This window comes from Berghia stephanieae, chromosome 7, assembly GCF_034508935.2.
Source record: "Berghia stephanieae isolate SIO BIC M18660-M18661 chromosome 7, UCSD_Bste_1.3, whole genome shotgun sequence".
In the NCBI taxonomy this organism is placed as follows: domain Eukaryota; kingdom Metazoa; phylum Mollusca; class Gastropoda; order Nudibranchia; family Aeolidiidae; genus Berghia; species Berghia stephanieae.
Genome location: NC_088366.1, coordinates 56,456,552 through 56,480,292, shown reverse-complemented (window position 1 = coordinate 56,480,292; position 23,741 = coordinate 56,456,552). Strand labels below are relative to the sequence as shown.

At 33.8% G+C, this 23,741-nt stretch overlaps 1 protein-coding gene across 2 annotated transcripts; it reads right to left on the bottom strand.

Annotated features, from left to right (window-relative positions):
* Positions 1 to 2,015: 2,015 nt before the first annotated feature.
* On the bottom strand, positions 2,016 to 23,333 carry LOC144977535 (katanin p80 WD40 repeat-containing subunit B1-like). Of its 2 annotated transcripts, XM_078922854.1 has the most exons (19): positions 23,179 to 23,333; positions 20,639 to 20,769; positions 19,966 to 20,083; positions 19,251 to 19,351; positions 18,080 to 18,121; positions 17,629 to 17,712; positions 16,637 to 16,824; positions 15,866 to 16,016; positions 15,187 to 15,240; positions 14,134 to 14,192; positions 13,210 to 13,272; positions 12,166 to 12,299; positions 9,840 to 9,887; positions 9,135 to 9,274; positions 7,112 to 7,255; positions 5,622 to 5,698; positions 4,792 to 4,866; positions 4,261 to 4,377; positions 2,016 to 2,964 (listed from the first exon to the last, which is right to left on the bottom strand). In XM_078922854.1, the coding sequence occupies exons 1-19, from the start codon at positions 23,210 to 23,212 to the stop codon at positions 2,829 to 2,831; spliced, it is 1,896 nt and encodes a 631-aa protein (XP_078778980.1). In that variant the 5' UTR covers positions 23,213 to 23,333; the 3' UTR covers positions 2,016 to 2,828. The 2 variants fall into 2 exon arrangements, with proteins under 2 accessions (XP_078778980.1, XP_078778981.1); XM_078922855.1 differs by lacking the exon at positions 9,840 to 9,887 and having other exon boundaries at positions 2,683 to 2,964.
* Between the last annotated feature and the right edge of the window lie 408 nt (positions 23,334 to 23,741).

Below are 23,741 nucleotides of genomic sequence, written 5' to 3'. Positions count from 1 at the left end.
TGGGATACAAGCACACAAGAAAAAGTAAGACAATGGAGAATTGGTTCAAAAAGGTAACAGATGAAAATTCCATGAGAATACTATATAAGTGTACTTAGTTTTTAGTTTCAGATCGCCTAAGTCTCATCCTGACACAAGCACAGGGTCCCAGTAGGAGGAATGCTCTCAAATGTTTACCAAAAACAAAAATATAACTATCAGCACACAGAGAGGGGGAGAGAGAGAGAGAGAGAGAGAGAAAAAAAAAAGAGAGAGAGAGAGAGAGAGAGAGAGAGAGAGAGAGAGAGAGAGAGAGAGATGATTTACAAGGAAAAAAATATCACATTCCAAAACTAACACTTTACATTTGACTGTATCCCTCTCAACCAATGACCTGGGCCGGGGCCAGGACAAAACCAAGTAATCCCATTCCTCGACAAAGAGAGAAAGCAACTCAGAAAACAGATATAGAGGAGTAGAAGACACAGCAAGTGACCTTCTGCCCACCGTGGGAGGTCAAAAGTCCCAACTGAGTCAATACTCTTTACAATGTCTCAATTGTTCATAGGCAGACCCATATTAAACCAAAAATCTTTTTCATACAGTAGAAATCGCCTGGTACCAACAATCACATATACTGCCAATAACCAGAAACTAATTTACACCTGTGATGGGTGAGCAAAGTAATGAGTGTAAAGCACCTATCTCAAAAACAAAATGCTAGGACAAGAGCTTTGCGATCTGTTTGTTTGTTTTTGTTTTTCAGGGTTTTACGGCACTTGCAACACATTTAGGTCATATCAGCGCCAGAAAAAAGGAAGAAAATGGAATTGTCAAAAGTTCATGAATTGCAATTAGATCACCCAAGAAAAGGTACGACAAAGAGGAATTGGTTCAAATAGGGAACAGATATAGATTCCAAGAGCACACTATCAAAGTATTTAGTTTGAGATCACCTAAAAGTCTCATCCAGACACAAGCACAGGCCCCCACTAAGAGGGATACATTCAAATGTTTTACAAATCATATATAATATAAAGAAGACATAATACAGTGCATAACAGAGATGATTTACAAGGAAAAAAATATCATCTCCCAAAACTAACTATACATTTGACTGTTTCCCTCTCACCAAGGGTTTCCGGTCAGGGCCAGGACAAAACCAAGTAATCTCATTCCAAGACAAAGACAGGAAGCTAGTTGGAAAACAGATATGGGGGATAGAAGACACAGTAAGTACCTCCCTGCCAACTATGGGAGTTTGCAATCTCTGCTCAAGGTTCACCATTTTAAGACTCGATATCATACTTCTTGGCCATTGATGCTGAGGCTTTGTCAAAAAGGTAGTCTTTTGTAATATTCAACATTAAAAGACATCACCAATATAAAGTTAGCTCTAAGACCTATGGACAGGTTTCATTTCCATCTATTTCTCTTGGTTAAACAACGAAAACGAATCCAAAAGCTGAAGGTATACACCACCAAATTGTACTCGGCACAGTATTTTATGGTGACAAGAAAGTATAAATATAAGTATAAAATAAATAATATATAATATTATATATAATATATAATAAAAGTATAAATTCTGTCCACACTTTTACAACCCTCTGAGAGGCTATTTAAGCGAAAGCATACATTTTTTATTTATCTTTTAATATTCAACCATGAAAAATTGATGAAAACTAAATTTTTCCATTAACTTGATATTATTGTCTTTTACGTCGAATGTTACAAGTAAATCAGCTTTAAGGCACAGCCTCAGACTTCATTCCCAATTGTAAGCTTCTTGTTTTTAAGCAGTGCTGATGGTGACAAAAAGTGAAAAAAGGAGGAACACTTTGAACAATTGCCTATGAACCCCATTTTTATTGTATTAACCCCTCCTTTGACTCCAAAATTGCATATTTCTGTGGATCCGAGGAAAACCATCAGCACTGTTCAATTATGATTGTAAGCTTTTATCTATTGTGACAGATGCAAAGCACTTTGAGCCTGTGTTACAGGGGATAAGGTGCTGTATAAACAATTGTCCATTTTTTTCTTATTATCCTCAATTTCAAACTGATAAGCAATCTCATTTCAATGAAAATGGTAGCTATCACATAATATTTTCAAAAAAAACATTTGAGTGGCTTACCCCAGCCACTTGAAAATGCTTTTGATAACTAATTTGTTCGATTTCAATTCATGTTGAATGCAATAGTTAAACTCTATATTTGAAGATTGGTTTTCCAAAACTCGTTATGTCAGTTTTTCTGATTTTGAGATATACTGAAGATTATTTCCCCTCGAGTCTCTCTTTGGGCCAATCATTTATCTTCTTATATATTTGGCAAATTGGATTTTTAGTAACATTAAGGCTCCAAAAACAACTGGACCAATCGTCACTGGATTTTGCATGGTATTTACAATTGACATGAAGATGATTTGTGTGTATTACGAGATTGATTGAACACTGAGGTGATTTTAATTGAAAAATCAAATTTGTATCATCAAATCCCATCAAAAACAGACATCATCATTTTAGCACGTGGGTTGTGTGTCAACCTTCCGATTAGCGAGTGTGACAATGATGTGGGAGTACTTGCATTTAGTCGATATCAGTTAGCGGTTCCTTTTATTATTTAGCTCATGGAGGGGAAAAAATCTCGAAAAGTGGAGAAATTGATTTAACTCTCTTGAGTTCACCCTCACTGAAAATCGAACAAATTTGTTAGATTTTCCATGCATATGAACTCGAGAGAGTTAACTAGTTTTGGAAAACCACTCTTCCGTTTATTTTGTCATTAGACAGGAGATGGATGCTAAATGAGTATAGTACATTGTACTCAATGTGATGCAGAAGGTTATTCGATGGTTGACATGAGCAGCATGACCTCTCTGTAAAGACTTGATAACTTTGGCGATACAGATGAAGAGGATGCATGAATCATAGACTTGATGGACGATAGAACAGTAAAACAGGCCAAACATTTCTTGTGTCTGAAAAATAGTTTTAAAAAAAACAGAAACGAATAATATATTATTACACTTTTGTCTCATGATTTCTATTTTGTAAATGAAGTTTTACCTATCATGTGTGTAAAATGAAATATTTTAATTTTTCATTGTATTTCTTTACTTTAAAAATGTAAAGTGCCTAGAGCCTATTGAAATCTGGGTAAGGCACTATACAAATGTCATTTATTATTATTATTATTATTATTATTACTATCATTATTATTATTATTATCATTATTATGCAGAAAATTTGGAGATAATGAGTTTTTTTTATGCATCCATTATATGACCAAAAAAAACCCTAAGATTTCAATGTATTGCTTTTCTTTTTTTTTTTTCAAATTAATAGGTAGAAACATCCATATGACACCTTACACCAACACATTTCATTCTAATTGTGTAATGGTAACCAGACCAGCGTGGCTGACTGGTAAATGCGGCTATGTGGTCTAGTGGTATGACACTCGATGAGTCCTTGGAAAAGGCTCTTTACTCACATTCTCTCACCGTACTCAGGTGTAAAATGAGTACCTGGCCGTTAACAGCGTTGTGTTTGTCCGAAAAATTGTAATATCGCCTAACAGGCGTTATGTCCCATCCTACATGTTAAATGTTGCTGTTGACCAGGGAAAACCTTGTAAAGCGCTTTGAGCATGTTTAGTGGATATTGTGCTGTATAAAAGCTCAATTTAAAAAAAAAATAATTTTAAAACAGGAGGTCTGAAGTTTGATCCCCAGTCGAGGAAGGCTGAGTTTGTTTTGTTTTTTTGTTTTTATTTCCTGCTTTGTCTAGCACTGTTTCATACAAACCTTTTCAGATTTTTATCTTACGCTAGTGCCTGCTGCTCAATTTGTCACTGTGATCTCTACACTGTCCTGTCACAAAAGACTTTTGTCTTTTTTTTCATGTCAATTATACACTTCTTTCTACCTTTGAAGTTTTATGGGTTTTTTTTCTTTTTTGACTGTAACTGAAACTTTTTATCATATGGCAAAGGTAAACTATATATAAAGTTAACACTGCAAAAAATTCAAGTGAGTTATAAAACTTTATAAAAAAGAAACATGGCTTGGGTAAAGCTATCAGAGGTATCAAAAAAAAAATCATAAAATGTCACAATCACAAAAATAAGGTGAATTTTGAAGGATTCTCAGAAATAAAGTGCAATCTTTTTAATTAAAAAAAAATAAATTAAACAATAAATAAATACGTAAAATTTACTAATGATGAAATTATGCTGTGAATACATTATATCCCCAATTGTATAGAATATTCACCTTTCTTCCCTTGAAATGTCTACAAAGGCAGATGGTGGTTCCTCCATGTTGGATTTGATAACAGTTCCAAAATTCCTTAATACAACCTTGACAGACGTGGCAGCCGTGATCACATGACTGAATGAATGAAAAAAAGATTTTGAACCGTATTATAAATGAATACCAATTGACAAATGAAATATTTGCATTTAACCATATTATTGCATACAATTTCCATTCCTGACTCCAAAAATAACCTTCATTTCACTTAATATGATTTGAAAGGGCAAGTCAAAGGAGTTGATATTACAATGCAGCCTCCAATAAATTCTATGATTATAAATTATGAAAAACCTCCATGCAGACAGGTTTGACTGTGAAGCAGTCGACTTTGAGTAATCAAAGTAAATTTGTGTTTGTTTTAATTTTTTTTTTCTGAGAAACGAATGGGCCACCAAAAAAAAAAAAAGGCAATCTATTTAAATCACAGTTTGAAATAAAAATGATTGTCAAATCTTTTTAAAAAATTTAAAAAAAACTTTTCCTCCATACCTTTCGTATTTACTTCCCATGATATCTTTTAGTTGAGGTAATAATAAGTTGCACATGTCTAAATTCCACAGGGATCTGAAACGGTTCCATAAATTGCTCATAATGAAAATTATGAAAGTATCAAACATCAATAATTTCATTAGTTGCTTAAACTAAGTTTACTTTATATGAAATATTCACCTTTTAAGAGAAAATAAACAATATTGCCAATTCAAAATAAACATTTTAATAACTGGATAGATACATTAAACATTTGTTTAGTTCATAACTTTAATTAGAAATTGTTACAGTAATTATGCACTTGTATGGTGTTAAAAAGGCTAATTCGTGCTTTACAACAATGCAAATATATATATATATATATATATATAATATATATATATATATAATATATATATATATATATATATATATATATATATATAGTATATATATATATATATATATATATATATATATATATATATATATATATATATATATATATATATATATACATATATATATATATATATATATATATATATTATATATATATATATATATATTATATAATATATAATATACATATATAATATATATATATATATATATATATATATATATATAATATATATATATATATATATATAATATTCACAAACAATACCACAGAAATGCTGCACATTCAGACAAGTACTCACACTCATAAGATCAATACGAAAATGATCTCTCTTTTAAATTTAACATAACTCAAATTTCACTGTAAAAAATTCAACAAAACAAAAAATGTTCAAATTATTTATATAAATAGAAATCTTTGAATTTAGCAGTGTTATAATATAACTCACGCTCTAGAATTAATAATGTTGAGAAGGTCAACCATGACTGCTTTGTCTTTCATGCTGATAGCAGAGTCAATGGCAGTCTGAGGGAGGAACAAAAAAAAAGAAGATAAATCAATCAACATATCACAGAACGAATAAACTATATAGTGGAGTACACCTTGTTTTTTTTGTGTGTTGTTTTTAAGGGTTTTACGGCGCTTGCAACACATTAAGGTCATATCAGCACCAGTGAAAAGGAAGAAAATGGGATAGTAAAAAGTTCTAGAATTACAATTAAAGCACAAAAGAAAAGGTAAGACAAAGGGGACTTGGTTCAAATAGGAAACAGATGTAGATTCCAAGAGCACACTATCAAAGTGCTTAGTATGAGATCACCTAAAAGTCTCATCCAGACACAAGCACAGGTCCCAACTAAGAGGAATACACTCAAATGTTTACAAATCATATAATATAATATGTAAACTAAACATAATACAATGCATTACAGAGAGATGATTTATAAGGAAAAAAATATCATCTCCCAAAAGTATAACCATACATTCGACTGTTTCCCTCTCAGCCAAGGACTCCGACCAAAGTCAGGACAAAACCAAGCAATCTCATTCAAAGACAAAGACAGAAAGCAATTGAAAAACAAATATGAGGGGATAGAAGACATAGCAAGTACCTCCCTCCCGCTATGGGAGGTAGGAACCCCACCCAGGGAGTATACCTGTGCCAATAAGGTTGGATAAGGTATTAGAAGCAAGGACAATTTCATTTCGATACTACACAATTCACATTGCTAAAAAGAACAAAAATCAATATGGATGTCATTTGAGAATTAACGGATTCACAAATAAGCCTCTTTTCCATTAAAGTTATATCTTTATCCTTCCACAGTGTCCACTGTAACATACGACTAACTTTGCCAACTGTGACGTACGCTTTACGGCATGACCTCTATCATGTGCGGCTATGTGGTCTAGTGGTATGACACTCGCTTTCGGATCGGAAGGTCCTGGGTTCGAGCCTCGCGCTTGGCACATAGTTGAGTCCTTGGAAAAGGCTCTTTACTCACATTCTCTAACCGTACTCAGGTGTAAAATGAGTACCTGGCCGTTAACAGCGTTGTCTTTGTCCAAAAAAATAAAATATCGCCTAACAGGCGTCATGTCCCGTCCTACATGTTAAATGTTGCTGTTGACCAGGGACCCCTTGTAAAGCGCTTTGAGCACGTTTAGTGGATATTGCGCTTTATAAAAGCTCAATATTTTGTAATTCTAGACTCAAATCTGGATCATCCTTCAATATACGACAATCATGGGATGTCTGAGCCGTGTAAGAAGAAAAGGACAGGGGATAATAAAAATAAAACCCAAAAACAAAGATGGAAAATTGAAAGTGATATCATGATTGGAACCCATTGTCGCATATGAAGACACAGTTCTACAGGAAAGAGAACAGATGGAATACAAATACAAACCACTGAATGCCTATATTATTGCACTCACCTTGGTGTTCCCCGATGTCCACATTGCTCTCACTACCTGTAAATTTCTACTCCGTTGTTGTAACACTGTTGTCATAGTTGTGTGCCCCTGTAGTAAATTGCTTATGGACTCTGATTCAGACATTTCACTGGCTTTTTGAACTTTCTGTTTGGTATTTGAAAAGAGTAAAGTGAAAAGACTAAGACAAAATCGGCAAAACAACAAATCCTAGCTATTGAGAAAGGAAATAAGATCTAAATACTTCTGATGATAATCAGTGCGGCTTTGAGGTCTTGTGGTATTGAGCTTTTATCTAGAGCAATATCCACTAAACGTGCTCAAAGCGGTTTACAAGGGGTCCCCAGCCAACAGCAACACTTAACATGTAGGACGGGACATGACGCCTGTTAGGCAATATTATAATTTTTTCAGACAGAGACAACGCTGTTAACGACCAGGTACTAATTTTACACCTGAGTACGGTGAGAGAATGTGAGTAAAGAGCCTTTTCCAAGGACTCAACTATGTGCCGAGCGAGGCTCGAACCCAGGATCTTCCGATCCGAAAGCGAGCGTCATACCACTAGACCACATGGCCGCACACTCGCATTCATACCTGTAGGTCCGAGCCCAGCTGTGGGTGGTGCAAAGTTGTTGAAAGGCTCTTTCCTTCCATTCTCTCACCGCACCCAGGTGTAAAATGTGTATATGGAAAGTTACGGTACTGTAACATTACAGGGTCATGCCTCATCCTAGATATTAATTTTTGCTGTTGACTTAAGAGCACATTTATAGAGGACTGCAGTAAACAAAAGCTCTTTTTGTTTATTTTTTCTTTAAATGTGAAATCAATGCAGATTCTAACTCTTTTAACGGTGAGCTTAATTTCTTTCAAATCATAATTTCTTCCTCTGATTATTTCTTGTTATACAGCTTCAAAAATGTGACTTCGGCTTCCAACTACCCATGTTGCATCAATTTTGCTGCTCTCTCTTGGTGAAAATAAGATTGAACATTAGGTTAAAGAAAACTCAAACGCCTGTAATGGTCATGAAGAAGTGTAAATGTTTCCATTTTAAAATAAAAAAAAAAATAAAAAAAAAAAAAAAGAAGAAATGATCAGGTATAAATTGAGTAGCCAGATATAAATTGAGTAGCCACATTGAGAGATTATCGAAAGTTCAGAACCATGGATGCAATGCCAGAAAGTAATCAAGAGTAGCAGTGAGTTTTACCTGACATAAAAGAACAATTACTCTAACAGCAATAATCTTGATCCCAAATAATAATCTTAATCCCTTCACAAAACATATCTCAAACAATCTTAATCCCTTCACAAAACATATCTCAAACAATCTTAATCCCTTCACAAAACAAACCTCAAACAATCTTAATCCTTTCACAAAACATATCTCAAACAATCTTAATCTCTTCACAAAACATATCTCAAACAATCTTAATCCCTTCACAAAACATATCTCAAACAATCTTAATCCCTTCACAAAACATATCTCAATCTTAATCCCTTTAACAAAATATATCTCAAACAATCTTAATCCCTTTAACAAAATATATCTCAAACAATCTTAATCCCTTCACAAAACATATCTCAAACAATCTTAATCCCTTCACAAAACATATCTCAAACAATCTTAATCCCTATAACAAAATATATCTCACACAATCTTAATCCCTTAACAAAACGTACCTCAAACGATCTTAATCCCATAAAAATATATCTTTTAAATGATCAAATATTTATTTATCACTTATTTAAAATCTCTGATCATTGAATAATAGTTCATATAGAAAAATCCAATATATAGTGTTGAAGTCAAAGTTTTAGTTCTGTTGTTTGTTTTACTTTTATTTTTTGGTCAGTTTTAAGGCTGTGATACTTTACGATCATATCATTTTAGTCATGAAAGGAAAATGACAGGACTGTAAATAGATTAGAGCAAAAGTTTAGCCACACTCAAAGAACCCCAGCAAAAAAAATTAGACAAAGGTACTTCTATCAATAAATTAAATGATGGTCATCTCACCGGCAAAAAATCTTCTGCTTGTATAGAATCCTTGACCTGTTTACTCGGTGCAGGATTTCTGGGTCTGGGAGAGACTTCCTTTCTACCCTCTTTCCTTTCTGAAGGCCCTGATGGTTTCTGGACTTTGACTGGCTCGGGAACTGGGATAGTTGTGGAAATCAAATAAGAAGAAAAAATGAACTAATCGAAAATCTAAATAGCTACTACTACTTTTTTTAAAAAAATATTACTGATCTTAATCTGAAATTTCTGTTGATAGCATTGTTTATTTTATCTTGAACAATTACACTACACTCTATTTCAAAATAAAGTAACGCTTTCTGAATGACTTGCCTACAATGTAAAATAGGATTTACAACAAAAACATAAGGTTGCTACATTTCAAATTTATGTAAAGATGAAGTAATAAAAACGAGCATGTTGAACATAAAGCCAACACAGAGCATATTGAGCAAGGCATATTTAAATAAAAGCCACCGATAAAGGTAAAATTCATATTAATGAAAGGACAAAGATAGAGAGAGAGAGAGAGAGAGAGAGAGAGAGAGAGAGAGAGAGAGAGAGAGAGAGAGAGAGAGAGAGAGAGAGAGAGAGCGAGGGGAAAGAGAGGGGGGGGGGGGGAAGGGAGAAAGAAGAAGTTTTCTGATCCAAGCAATGCTACGTTGAGTAGAATCAAAAGCACATTACAACAATCATTACACTTACTTTCATCATCAGGAGGAGGCTGAAATGGTTCTGCTCTCTGGGCATTAGCTGGATTAACAAGGCGTGGCAGGTGGGTGGTAAACAGAAAAGAGAGAAAACAACCAGGGTCACAAAGCATGCAGTTGTTACCGTTCAAAAAAATAAAAAAATAAAAAAATAGATAAATAAAATATTTCTTAAGCTGAAAGAAGCATTTCGTTTTCTCTCAAATGTGAAAAGCATTACCGTATTTATAGCTATTAATCTGATGAGCCTTTTATGGAACTTGTCAAAGATGAAAATATAAAAATTCTTTTTTTTTTTTTCATGAAATCAAAGAAAAAAAACATAAACAAAACAAAATAAACCAAGACAAAACAAACCATATGTGCAATTAATGTAGGAAAACGGACTATTAGAATATTGAATTAAAGATCTTAAGAGGCAATGAATATAAATTTGATATTATTTTCTGCTTTTTCTTTTCATTAGTAATGTTAAAATGTATAGTGTGTAAATCCAGGTTGTGTGCCGACATTATTCATTAGTGAAGCAAAGATGTATCTCTTATTCTGATGGTTGATAGCAGCAAGAAATCATGTTAGTAGAATTGCTATTAGAATTCAACATTAATTAGAAAGATTTTACATTCCATTGTTTGTTTGTTATTCCTCACGTTATAAATATTCTTTAAAAGGTAACCTTATAAAACCAGAAACTCTTGAATGATTAAGAAATATAAACTTTTCAGTAAAGATGCTGGGAAAAGTAATGAAATAAAAATTATCCAACCTCACCGCAAAAACATGCTACAAAATCAAGAGTAAATTTTCCAACAAATTTTAGAATGAGCGCACTCATACCCTTCAAAACTTCAAAACACAAAACTCATTGCACTGGGTCCCTAGATATGAAAACAGAAAAAGCACTTCGGGCACATGTATTTAAATTAACATTAACAATAACATTTAAAGCTGTAAAACTGTCCCCAGTTTCATGATGATGAACAGGTTAAAAGACAAACGTTTTCCCACAACAAGGATGAAGATATCATTGGGGTTTTTTTTTTAAACAATGGAAAGATCGATTTTTGTTTGTTTGTTGCTTTAGGTCTCTTCCAACACAATTGAGGTTATATGAGAGACCGCTGAAACAAAAAAACAAGCAATCCAACAAAAATAGTACAAATGTAAATCAAAATCATAACCTAAAGATATCATAAGCTAAATTATAAATAACCAAGAACAAACAGGCAGAAGATTTACAGACAAAAAATATCCCCTGTCAAAAATACAATCACAAACCAAAGAAGCAGGATAGGCTAGTAAAGAGAAGAAGAAACGACATCACTATCGGATCGTACACCCATGCGAACATCATAGGTATATGATTCAAGGGTGATGCTCCCATCCAACCACCCGATGGAAAGATCGAGTTTTCATCAGTATGTTCCGAGTTCAATGATGAAAAATCAATGAAACACTGAGAGACTGAGACCAAAAGAATTAACAGGAGAAGTTTCTAAATTTTTAAAGTTGAAATGACGCCGATAATCGCCGATAACTTTGTCCATGCTTTTTTTTTTGAGATTTTGAGAAGCTACTTCTTATATTCTTTTGGTCTTTCCCCAATTTCAAAATGATGAATTATTGGCATTTTCTAGTTACCATCAGTTTCTCTGAATTAAATAGATAAATAATTTTAAAAACTGATGGATTTGCAAGTCCCTTAGTCCTTGGTTCATTTGTCATTATTCACTTAAGAAAAACTGATGATTTTCACGATTGTTCAAATCACTTGACATTGTTGTATATTTGTACTAAACGTTACAAATAAAAACAACAAACAAAAAAACATTTAGCAGCCTCTGAGACAGGAACATCTTGTTTCAGTCATATGAGTTTCATATCCACAAACACCAATGTCTAAGCAAAATAAAGACTTAAATTAACATGTAAGTTATAATGATTGCAGGGTGGAAGACTGTATGGAAAGCATGATAAAAAGAAAAGGCAAAAAAAAAAAAGAGAGAGAGAGGGGGGGGAAGAGAAAGAGAGAGAGAAAGAGAGAGAGAGAGAGAGAGAGAGAGAGAGAGAGAGAGAGAGAGAGAGAGAGAGAGAGAGAGAGAGAGAGAGAGAGGGGGGGGGGAAAGAACAAAAGAATTGAAAAATCAGCCGAATGCGAAATGAAACATGACAAAAATGCGTCATTTAAAAGCAAACAGGTAAAACAACAACAAACAAACAAACAAACATTTTTTTTAACCAACCAGATTTAAACAAAACATACCGAGAAAACCCAAAATAATGGACAAACATTCAATTAACAAGCATAATCATCTGCTCACCATTCTTTTTAGCATGACCCTGAAAAAGCTTGCGGTAATCATCCTGGTTCTGAATTTCAGCCCTGGACACACTGTTCTCATCATCAACACCGGTGTCATTCTTCTCAGGTGGTGTATTGGACCTTTTGGGTTCACTAGTGACAAGGATGAAAGAAAGAAATGGTTACTCTGACGCACTGAATTTTTGTGTTGCGAGATATCTACTTTGACTTTGATCTTCGAAATGGGTATGGTGGTTGAGTGGATAAGCCATTGTGTGGTAGCCTAAGCAGCCAAGGTCAAAAAGCTGGTCAAAATTATTCGCGATGGTGGTGTACGAACGAATCGGCGGTCTCAAGAAGTGGGTGAGAGAGGGATCTAGTAATGACTTTGAGTTTGAAATGAATATTTTTGTGTTCGTGGATAGCTCACACGGTAGAGCCACGCTCTCACCTGCCAGGCGGAGTTGTCGTACCAATAAGGTCGCAGGTTCAAACCCCACCACCGCCGCGAAAATTTTTTTATTCTCTATTGTCTTCTGGCACTTTTCTATTCACTTCATATCAAGGTTTAAGCCCTTATTTGGAGGATATTGATATACCGTCTAAGAACACCTATGTGGCAGTATTTATAAATTGAATGTTGAAGGTGGTAAAAGGATAAGAAGAAGATATGTTGCAGGAAAAATGAACAGAGAAACAGTTTCACCTCAATAAAAAACGACATATGTGAACATGAAAAAAATAAAATTGAAAACACAGCAAACTAGTTTTAAAAAAATCTTCACTTCCTGTCTAAAAGAAAAAAAAACCCCAAAAAACTGTACCAAATTAAAAATAGATGGTTGAATTGTCATAGCTGATTCAGCGTATTATTATAGATAATTTCTCAAAAAACAACATACACACACACACAAAAGGAAAAAAAATAAAGGCATGAAGTAATTCATTTTAAAATAGTGATTTCAATTTTACAGGTACAGAGAGCAAATCTGTACATAATATTTTTCAATTCTTTAAAAAAAATTGTTCTTTTTCTAATACACTGATATAAAATACTACACACCTGGCTTCTCTAGTTGAAGATGTAGGTGGACGGTCTGTTATAAAATTTCGCCTTCCACTAGAACTGGAAAATACAAAAATATCATATTACCTACAGTACTGCAGTAAAAAAAAATTTTAAATAAAAAAAATTCATAAATAACAATAAAACTAGATAAACGTCTTCTTTAGACTATATTTTTATGGTAGAAAAATGTTAGAAAAAAAATACAAAGACATTCCTGATAATAAAAGTGGATTTCAATTCAATTCATAAACAGGGAAAAACAAGAAGAACTACTGATGTAACAAATCAATTTTAATATCACAAAAATTATTTCTTATGATAAAAAATTTAAACGAGTGTTATTCATTTAGTATAAAACGTATTTTTATTTTATAAAGTTTTAAAAATTATTTTGAGTCATATCAGAGCAAGAAAAAAAATCCCCAAAAAACGTAAAAGTGAAATAATTTAAAATCTTAAGTATCTTCGTTACAACAACGCCCAAGAAAAAGTCAGGCAAAGGCGACTAGATCAAACAAAAAGAGCAATCTAATAAAGTTGCTGATCTGACAGCCCTAGAAAATTCCATCACAGGATCCCTGCCAACATGAGGATCGGATGGGGAGCATGATTAAAAAAAAAAAAAAAAGAAAAAAGTATAATATGAACTTTCACAAAAAAAAAAAAAACATAAATATCTGTTTCCCTTCCAATGTGCCGTAAGCAACACCAAAAAGTCATATTATTCTATGGTGAGGACAGAGAGCAACATAAAAGAGACTACAGCTATGAGGAAATAGAAAAGATTGCAAAAGTGAAGCTACCCAGTAAACCAGTAAATAAAGGTCAGTAAAGGTTGAGTTAATAATTATTTCAAGCGACAAACAAATTTTAAAAAGAAAAAGAATGAGGAGAGGTATCTTAATGAATGAAACGTACCTATTCAATGCTGTTCTCAAGCCCTCTGACTTGCTGGCTGCACCTGTTGGTGCTACTTTCTGTCAATATATTAAAAATAAATCATAAAAGGGAAGCAAAAAAAAAAAAAAATAAATAAATAAAAAGAACAAACAAAACAACAACAAACCCCCCCCCCCCCCCCCCCCCCAAAAAAAAAAAAAAAAAAAAAAAAAAAACAAGGGAAAGTCATGACATTTGCATCCTGCAGAAATTTGTGACAATTACAAAAAATTGAAGACCATCTACATTAAAGTTTCATACATAAGACAACGATTCTTTAAAATTTGAGTATGTATATTATTACACAGAAAGGAAGGATAAAAAATTATGCTCTATGTTTAATTTTATAGCATCTCATTCAAAGGAAATTGTTTGCAGACAACAGATATGAGTAGATAAATGGAAAAGACAACAAACCCCTAGCAGAAGTGCTCGCCAACTGCCACTGCCTATAATCCTTTACATGTTACCGTACCTGCCAACCCTTCCACTTTTGGCGGAATCATTCCCATTTTCACTCTTCCTTTTTGTACTATCAGACATGCCAAATTGAAAACTTCAAATTTAATAATAATAATAATAATAATAATAATAATAATAATCTTTATTGTCCAAATAGGCAATTATTGTTAGGTTACAGCTCTTGTAATAGGCGACTTTTTAGTAATTTGACAAGTTATTATTATTATCATGATTACAATTATTATTATTATTTAAGTATTACTAAGAATTAAAAATTCGTAATTTTCCATAAAATTTCGTATTTGGCCATGAAATTTGTCTAAAATTCGTAAAATTACGAAAAATTTGTAAGATTCGGCAGGTATGTACTATTCCGCCATTGTCTCTAAAATTCCAAATTTTCAAAAATGATGATAATAGTAAGAATAAAAAAGAGCGAAGAGGGGGGTGTTAATAAGGTGAAATTCCCATTTTATGTCTCAAATTCCTATTTTTAGGCGTTCTGATTCCACTTTTGGGATGTGAAGAGTTGGCAGGTCTGTGTTACATCCCCCTATCCTATTTTGTTACCTTTAGATCTACTACATGTGTGGAAATATTGCATTTGTTGAAAGACGCTCCAATCTGAAAATAAAAAATTGAATTGAATAAATAATCTTTGAATTTATTAATCATGCCTTAGATCATTTTTGGACAAGACTAAGTAATCTCATTCCAAGACAAAGACAGAAAGCAATTGGAAAACAGATATTGGGGTATAGAAGACACAGGGAGGTCAGGAACCCCACCCAGGATTCAGACCTATTCCCACTATAGAAATAGCGTTGTGGAAAAAAAAAAGCGATAAGGAAAAGTAATAAATACATTAAATACGATTAAGCACACCTGTCTAAGACAGAAATAAAATTCTACTCATTCACAAAAATCTAGAGCCGTAATATTTTTTTTCAAATATTGCTATTCCACTGTATCAAAAATAACAACAAATAAAAGCTAAATAAAGTGATCAATAGGTGATTAATAACCGAGAAAAAATCTCAATCTGATCTTGTGATCTTTGCATCTCCAATTCTCAGACATATATACAGATGTGCATAATAAATACTACTATAAGCTTTAATTTCCTTATTTGGAGGAAATATTAGAACAAAAAAGAATCTGAAAATTCCCAACAAATCTGCAAACACAAATTTTGTGTTTGAATGAGAATGCCATTACTGATTAAGTTTATTATCCTTTATTATCTTACCAGCTGTGAGTTAGCAATGGCCATATCGGTAACTTCCGCCCAAGTGACTGGGACGACATCATGACAGACTAGCGGCTCCCAACCATACACTTTGAGACTGTCCCCTCCACTGCTGTATAAACACGCCCCATCTGGATGGAATGCTATACTCCTGTGGCAACGATTAAATCATGAAATATAAATAATATACTCAAAATTTAAGAGTTCTTATACATCGAAGAAGGCAACAAGGCAACTCTTTTTAAAAGAACTGCTTTTTTGGTATCTTTGAATAGGAGATCAAGTTAAGAAAAAAAATGTCTGACTTGAAAAATCTGTAATTGACAATTTACCCACTAAAATGAGGGAGAGAGAGAGAGAGAGAGAGAGAGAGAGAGAGAGAGAGAGAGAGAGAGAGAGAGAGAGAGAGAGAGAGAGAGAGAGAGAGAGAGAGAGAGAGAGAGGGGAGAGAGAGAGAGAAGAGAGGGAAGAGAGAGAGAGAGAGGGAGAGAGGAGAGAGAGGAGAGAGAGGAGAGAGAGAGAGAAGAGAGGGAAAGAGAGAGAGAGAGAGGGAGAGACAGCGAGAGAGAGAGAGAGAGGGAGAGAGAGAGAGGGGGAGAGAGAGAGAGAGAGAGAGAGAGAGAGAGAGAGAGAGAGAGAGAGAGAGAGAGAGAGAGAGAGAAATGAATTTGATCATCACCATCATCATACTTATCACAGTATTCTTGACCGTCAAGAGGCCTTAAATTGATTAACATTTCAGAAAAGAAAGAATTGGAGTTAACAACTCACCTGATGGGCTGTTTGTCTGTGTCAGATGTGCTGATGTTCTGGAATGTTTCAAGGTCCCAAAATCGGACTGTTCTGTCGCTGCTACCTGAGGCAAGCAGCAAGTCTGAAGGGTGAAATTCTACAATATTTACAGGCCCTTTGTGAAGATTGAGTTCCTTAAGCAATTTACCTGCCGTCAGGTCCCAGATCTAAAATTGAAATCATTGACGATAAAAAAAAAAAAGTCGTTACAAATGATTTGAACATTTACAAGATTTTCACCAAGAATTTTAAAGCCTATAACACCACTAAAGAAAAAAAAAAGAAAAAAGAAAAAGGACAGAACAAAAAAATAAACTTCTTAAAAAGAAAAGGAAGAATTTCCAGCACACCCGTTCTACACCCCGCCCCTCCCCCAAATACTACTTCTACTTCCAACTTACAAAGATAAATCAGATTGACAACACAATGAAAAGTTGTTTTTTTTTAATTTTGAGCTTTTATATAGCGCAATATCCACTAAGACTTTACAAGATAGGGGTCCCTAGCCAACAGCAACACTTAACATGTAGGACGAGACATGATGCCTGTTAGCCAATACTACATTTTTTTTTCAGACGGAGATATCGCTGTTAACGGCTAGGTACTCATTTTACACCTGAGTATGGTGAGAGAATCTGAGAAAAGAGCCTTTTCCAAAGACTCAACTACGCACCGTTCAGAGCGGGACTCGAACCCTGGACCTTCCTATACAAAGGCAAGTGTTATACCGCTAGACCACAAAGCCACACGATCTTACAGCATCACAAAACCTTTAATACGAATTTAAAGCTCTTTAAATAGCTGTTTTTGAATGACTACGGCCTTTTGATAATCGACAATAATAAATCAATAATTAATAACTTACTATGGCCTTTTATTACTTAATAATAAATCAATATTCAATAACTATCCGATATTGAAAGAGAAGAGACAATCTTCAAGATTAACATTTCATTTGACAGAGTAGATACCTTAATTGTGTTATCATCACTAGCAGAGGCAATCCACTGTCCGTCTGGTGTAAACCTTAGGCAGTTGACACAATTTGTATGATTCTAGGAGCGAAATAGATACAAAATTGACGAGTAATAATATTTCAATTATTTAAGTATGATCTTGAGAGATCATTAAATTTAGTTTCAACAGTACATTTCACTCTGTGCGATTAACTTTACTTCAAATTTTAAAAAATAAATAAAATAAATTAAAAAAAAATAATTCCATTATTGCATTATATCTATATTCTGAGGAATAGTGGAAAATAATATATATTCATATTCTTTTGCAAACAGGTTCCAGATTTCTTAAAATCTAAATATATAAAGAAGACGAAATACATATAATGCAGTAGAAGTTGAACTTGATATCAGAAAAACATAGATCCGTAGACATAATTTTCACTTTCTTGCTGACTGTATTTACCTTATATGTGTATATACAGCCTTTACGTCTCACATCCCACAACTGAAAATAAGGAGTAAAAATTGATGTTGTTTATTTGTTTTTAAGGGTTTTACGATACCTGCGATACATTTACGTCATTTCAGCACCACTAAAAAGGAAGAAAATGAGATAGTAAAAAAAAAATTACAGATTTACATTTGAAAGCACTTGAGAAAAAGTAAGACTAAGGGAAATAGTTTAAATAGGGAACAGATGTTAATTCTAAGATCACACCCTTTCAGAGTACTTAGTTTGTGATCACCTAAAAGTCTCATCGAGACACAAGCACAGGATCTCACCAAGAGGAATACACTCAACTATTTACAAACCATTATATATTCAAAACAAAACAAATGTGACAGTATGTAACAGAGAGATGATTTACAAGGGAAAAAAAATATCATCTCCCAAAACTATAACAATACATTTGACTGTTTCTCTCTCAGCCCAGAACTCCGGCAAGACCTAGAACCAAACCAAGTAATCCACCATGGGAGGTCAAAAGACCCTGTACAGGAGTAAAAATTGATTTTAACAACGCTAAATATCTAGTAGACTGATTCGTACTGTGGCACTGTATAGTGAATAAAAGTATGTATAATATAATGAAGTAGGTATCTAAAATAAAGGAAAACAATCAAAAACTAGAATGTGACTTAACTCTTTCAGCGTCATTGGCCCAGAACAGAATCTGTTCTACTGGCCAATGGCCGCACAGTGTGGCCGGTCTTGACAGGCAATAATAATAAAATGTACTCCATTCCTACTTTCTACAAAGGTACTATAAATTGAACCAATGGTATCATTTCTTTCATCAGAACATTCAATTAGCCCTAGAGGGGTATTTTAATTGAAATTTTCAGCCGAATTCGAATGTCGCTTTGTCTTAGCTTGTCATTCTCATGCTGCCTCAATCAGGTGTCAGCCATTTCGTGACGGAAATACGAATATAGCCTCAGCGCTGAAAGAGTTATCATTGCAAAAGGCTGTGGATTGTAAAAGTCTAAAACAACAATGAATATAGCAACTTCATCAAAAGAACAAAATACTTGTTTTGGTTTTAAAACCCTTATCAAACCAACGAATAATCTAGCTAAAATATGGAAATGGTAACTGTTAAATAATAATTTTAAAAAACAAAAGCTCTAACCTTTACAGTGCAGTCCATTGAGCCTGAAGCGACATAATTTCCATAAGGATGAAAGTCTAGTGATTTGATACCAGCTTTATGGCCAGTCAATGTCCGCAATACTGAAACACAAAAAAAAAAAAAAAAAAAAAATGGGAAGAAAAATTATAGTACTAAAATATAAAAGAAATATAACCATTTATAAATCTCATTTCCTCAGATTTGCCATATTCAATGAGTTTCACTTCTCATTTATTCCCACCAGCAGGCCATATAGAACTACATTTCTATTTCATAGAGTATCAATCACCTGTTGGACGACATTTTTGTACAAACACTTCTATGATCGCTATCGCTGCCATATACTATCGTCTGGTTCCTGAATCGAGAGGGGTAATGCGTGTGAAGTGCTTTACCCAAGAATACAAGGCCTGGATTAGAATTTTCCACCATCACTCTCACCCATCAGACCACTGAACATGCTTAAAATTGCTTGACTTTTGTAAAAAGATGAGACACCGTACCACTCAGCCATCGGGCAACAAATCATTTCTCTAGCTCCTCAAAAAATTATGGGATGTAAATGAGCATTGATGTGTAAAAGTTAATATCAATATTTTTTATCTGAACATTCAGTGAAATGAGCTTAAAGATCACTTTAAAAATTTGACAATCAATTACAAAATGAAGATTGGCGATACGGCTAATGTTTATGACAGCTGTAATAAAAACTCACTTTTCACCTCTTCCAGATCCCATAATTTGAGGGCACCAGAAAAAGATCCTGCTACAACTAGTTCCTCATCATGACCAAATCTGACAGATTCTACAGCAGTTGTGTGTCCTGACAAACTCTGTAAAAAAAATAAATTAAAAAAATAATAATAAAAAATTAAAAACAAAAAAACCCATTAATTTACATGTTCCTGCATTACAATATTATTTGTGATCAGGAAAAGCCAAATGGCAATATTTATGTTTTGAAAACTGAGAAACTAAATGCATGATTACAACATAGAAGGAATGTAAAAATAATGAATGAAAGAATGGATATGCAATCACAAAGCCAGTCCAAGGGTTTTAGTAGGCTCAACACCTTTCACAATAATACATTTCAGTCAGCAGCTGCCGGAGAGATGATATATTATCATTAATTTCTATATAATATAACAGACTATAAACATTAAATGTTACACACAGATTTCTGTGTTGGTTACAATTGTTTTAGCAAACCCAGTGAATCTTTTAATTAACAGCATATCATCAATATTACACCCTCGACAAAACATTTAAAACAAGATTGGAAATCTTCACAATCATTGCACGCTTTATGAGATCTCAAAAATGATGAATTTCAGACAGGAAAGCAAGAAATATAAAAATGATCATGTACAACTCTAGCCTCTCACCATGATACAATTTGGTTTGCTCACTGACCACAAGTTGACCTTCCTGTCCTCACCCCCTGTCACCATCACACGGCCAGACTTGTGTCCCAAAGCCAAGCATTTCACTTCTGCACTGTGGCCCATAAACTCCTCTGAAAGTTGAAAACAAAATGAATCAGATTTGAAAATACCAGTGAGTTATTCAAATAACAATCTCAAACTCAATCACTCGTATCCCTGTGTGTCACTGTCTGTAAGGATCCAGAGTTCAATCCCTTGTCAATGCCCCTAACTTTGAAAAAAAAAATTGTTAAAAAACATATTTTTATTATCCTGTTTGAAAAAGAAATAAAATTTGGATTCATATAAATTTGTCCTAACAATATTTACTCATGCCTCAAAAACACTAGAAAGATGATCCAATGCTATACAGTGTTGTAACAATAACATTCACATTCTGTCATCATATTTCATTTGCCTCTGGTGATGCGTAAACATCATTTAGCTACCATACCACCTTGAATACAAGAGCATATTAACACATCTAAAACATGCATCAATTGATGAAACCATTTGACCCAAAAAATACAAACTGATTTGGGTTTTCGGAAGATATTTGATACAGTCCCATTTTTAAAAAAACAAACTTCTCAACACAAATGAGAAAATTACCATATAAAGGAAAATATCCACAAATGGCTATTATTTTTTGATAAACGGAAACACAACAAGTTGAGTCAAAGGTGTATTGTCATTGTCTCACAAGGAACATCCTTCAGTTACTCTATCCCTGTCATATGATTTAGGCAAAGTAATATTGTGAGGGTTGACCCCAAGGTCATGCCTGCTGAATACAGGGAATCCCTTCCTCGGATCGGTTACTGTGATATCTAGTAGCATATAAAAATTGTGCTTAAATCTACTAGGATGCGTTAATTACTAATCGTTTATTATCAATTTGTAACCGAACACAACAAAATTACTACACTGCATTTGACAAATTGTAATCTATCTTATGACATTCATCTATATTTCATTCATTTTCCATGGCAGTGTCTTTGAAAGTAACAATGTAATTCCAATTTTTTAAAACTGTATATTTTACAATGTACAGAAAGAACTGAGTAAAAATAATTATCTTCAAAAGTGCTATCTACTGCTCAATTATTTCCCTTCCTCATTAATATAAAACATCTAATATTTGAACAAACATTTTTAATAGCTTCTAGAATTTCAGCCAGATGTCGAAAAAGCTTAATGAATGTTGTCATAGATACCTAACAGTTATAAGTATATATATAGCACACAAGAAAGTTATCATAACTTTATGAATGATCAATATAGATTTTGTAAGCAAAACCTTGAGAGACAATTCTTTTTTTCAAATGAACCACAACAATGTGATGACAGCAGAGTACCAGAAATGTTTGTTCAGCTTGGGGGGACTCCTTACAAGTGTTCTTTTCAGATAGGCCAGACAGAGAGAGAGAGAGAGAGAGAGAGAGAGAGAGAGAGAGAGAGAGAGAGAGAGAGAGAGAGAGAGAGAGAGAGAGAGAGAGAGAGAGAGAGAGAGAAACTAATTCTCATGTTTAAAAAAGGGATGACTGCGATTTCACTAGAGAAGAGAACAATTGGACCAGTCCACACACTCAAACATTATCATCACTCACACACCAGCAACGTCGACCCACTACGACTAGACTTCAAAACAAAGGGTGGTCATGGCATCAGAGTCATAGCTGGATACCTCTGTATAGAGCTTTTAGACTTGGTGTAGTCTCCTTCGCTCCTCCTCATCTTTTAATGATTGGACCAATTTTTATAATTGAACTTGTTTCCTAGGGTGTTGCTTATCTCCAACTCTGCTTTGAATTTATTCAATTTTTTTGCTGATACAACTGTGGTTTCTTGCAGTTTATTCCAGTTATTTACAATTCTAGATGAAAAAAAGTTCCTTCTTTCATTTGTTTTAAAACGTTCTTTTTCCAGTTTTTTGCTGTTTCCTCGTGTCTGAATGTTCTTGTTTGGTTTAAGGAATCCTGCCTCTACCCTGTCTATTCCCTTTACTATTTTATATGTTTGGATCATATCTCCCCTTCTTCTCCTGTAATCTAAGATTTAATTCTTTCAATCTCTCACAGTAGGTTTTGTCTTTCAGGTGTGTGATAAATTTTGTTGCTCTCCTTTGCACTCTTTCCAAACAGTCTTTGTCTCCCTCAAACCGGATACCATTGTCACAAGACATTCTTTTAGCCTTAATTCTTCGACGATTTCTCTTCAACTTCAACGTCAATATTCTCTGAATGTTTTTTTTTTTCATGTCTATGATATGAAACAAATATGTCTTTATCTCTCTTTCCAAATACAGTGAGCTTTGAAATTGACTGGCCTGGCGGGTCAAGGGTACGGTATTGTTATTGGCTCATCTCTCTATTTCTAGAATTGATTGAATGATGAGAATGAAAATGAAAGTTCGGTGGAACGAGGAATGTTTACTCTCTAGTCAGTGTCCACCCATCAATTTTCAACATATTCTAAGAAAACAAAAATAAACAACTTACGAAGTTTCCATGTTTTCTTCGTTGTAGAGGCCATTTTTAAAATTGACTATTGTGATGGGTCGAATAGGATAACTCGGCCACTTGTAAATAACAAATCATTTATCGAAGCGCTTGCGAGTCACCAAGCAGTCGAGGCCATTTTGAAATTTAGGTATGGTACTGCTACTGTTGTGATGGGTCGAATAAACGAAAATTCGATCCTTGTAAAATACGAACATTCGCAAGTCTCCAAGAAAATCACCAAGTAATGACGTCATCATAGAGGCATGACCCGGGAAACCGTGAATGTTTGTCGTCTGCTCGCCTAAAAAGATGCGTTGCAAACAGCGGGAACTTATTTGCAGGTCTAATAATAATTCAAATTGTTATAGTCTTATTGATGTAATAGAAAAACTGCCAAACCAATACATAACTTTGTCCATTACAACAATGCTAAAACAAGCCCATAATTGCGTTCGGATATAAAACCTGCAAAATGCTCGTATGGTTGCAAATTGATAATAAACAATTAGTAATTAACCTATCCTAGTAGATTTATTATTCCAAATGCGCTTTGAATTTCA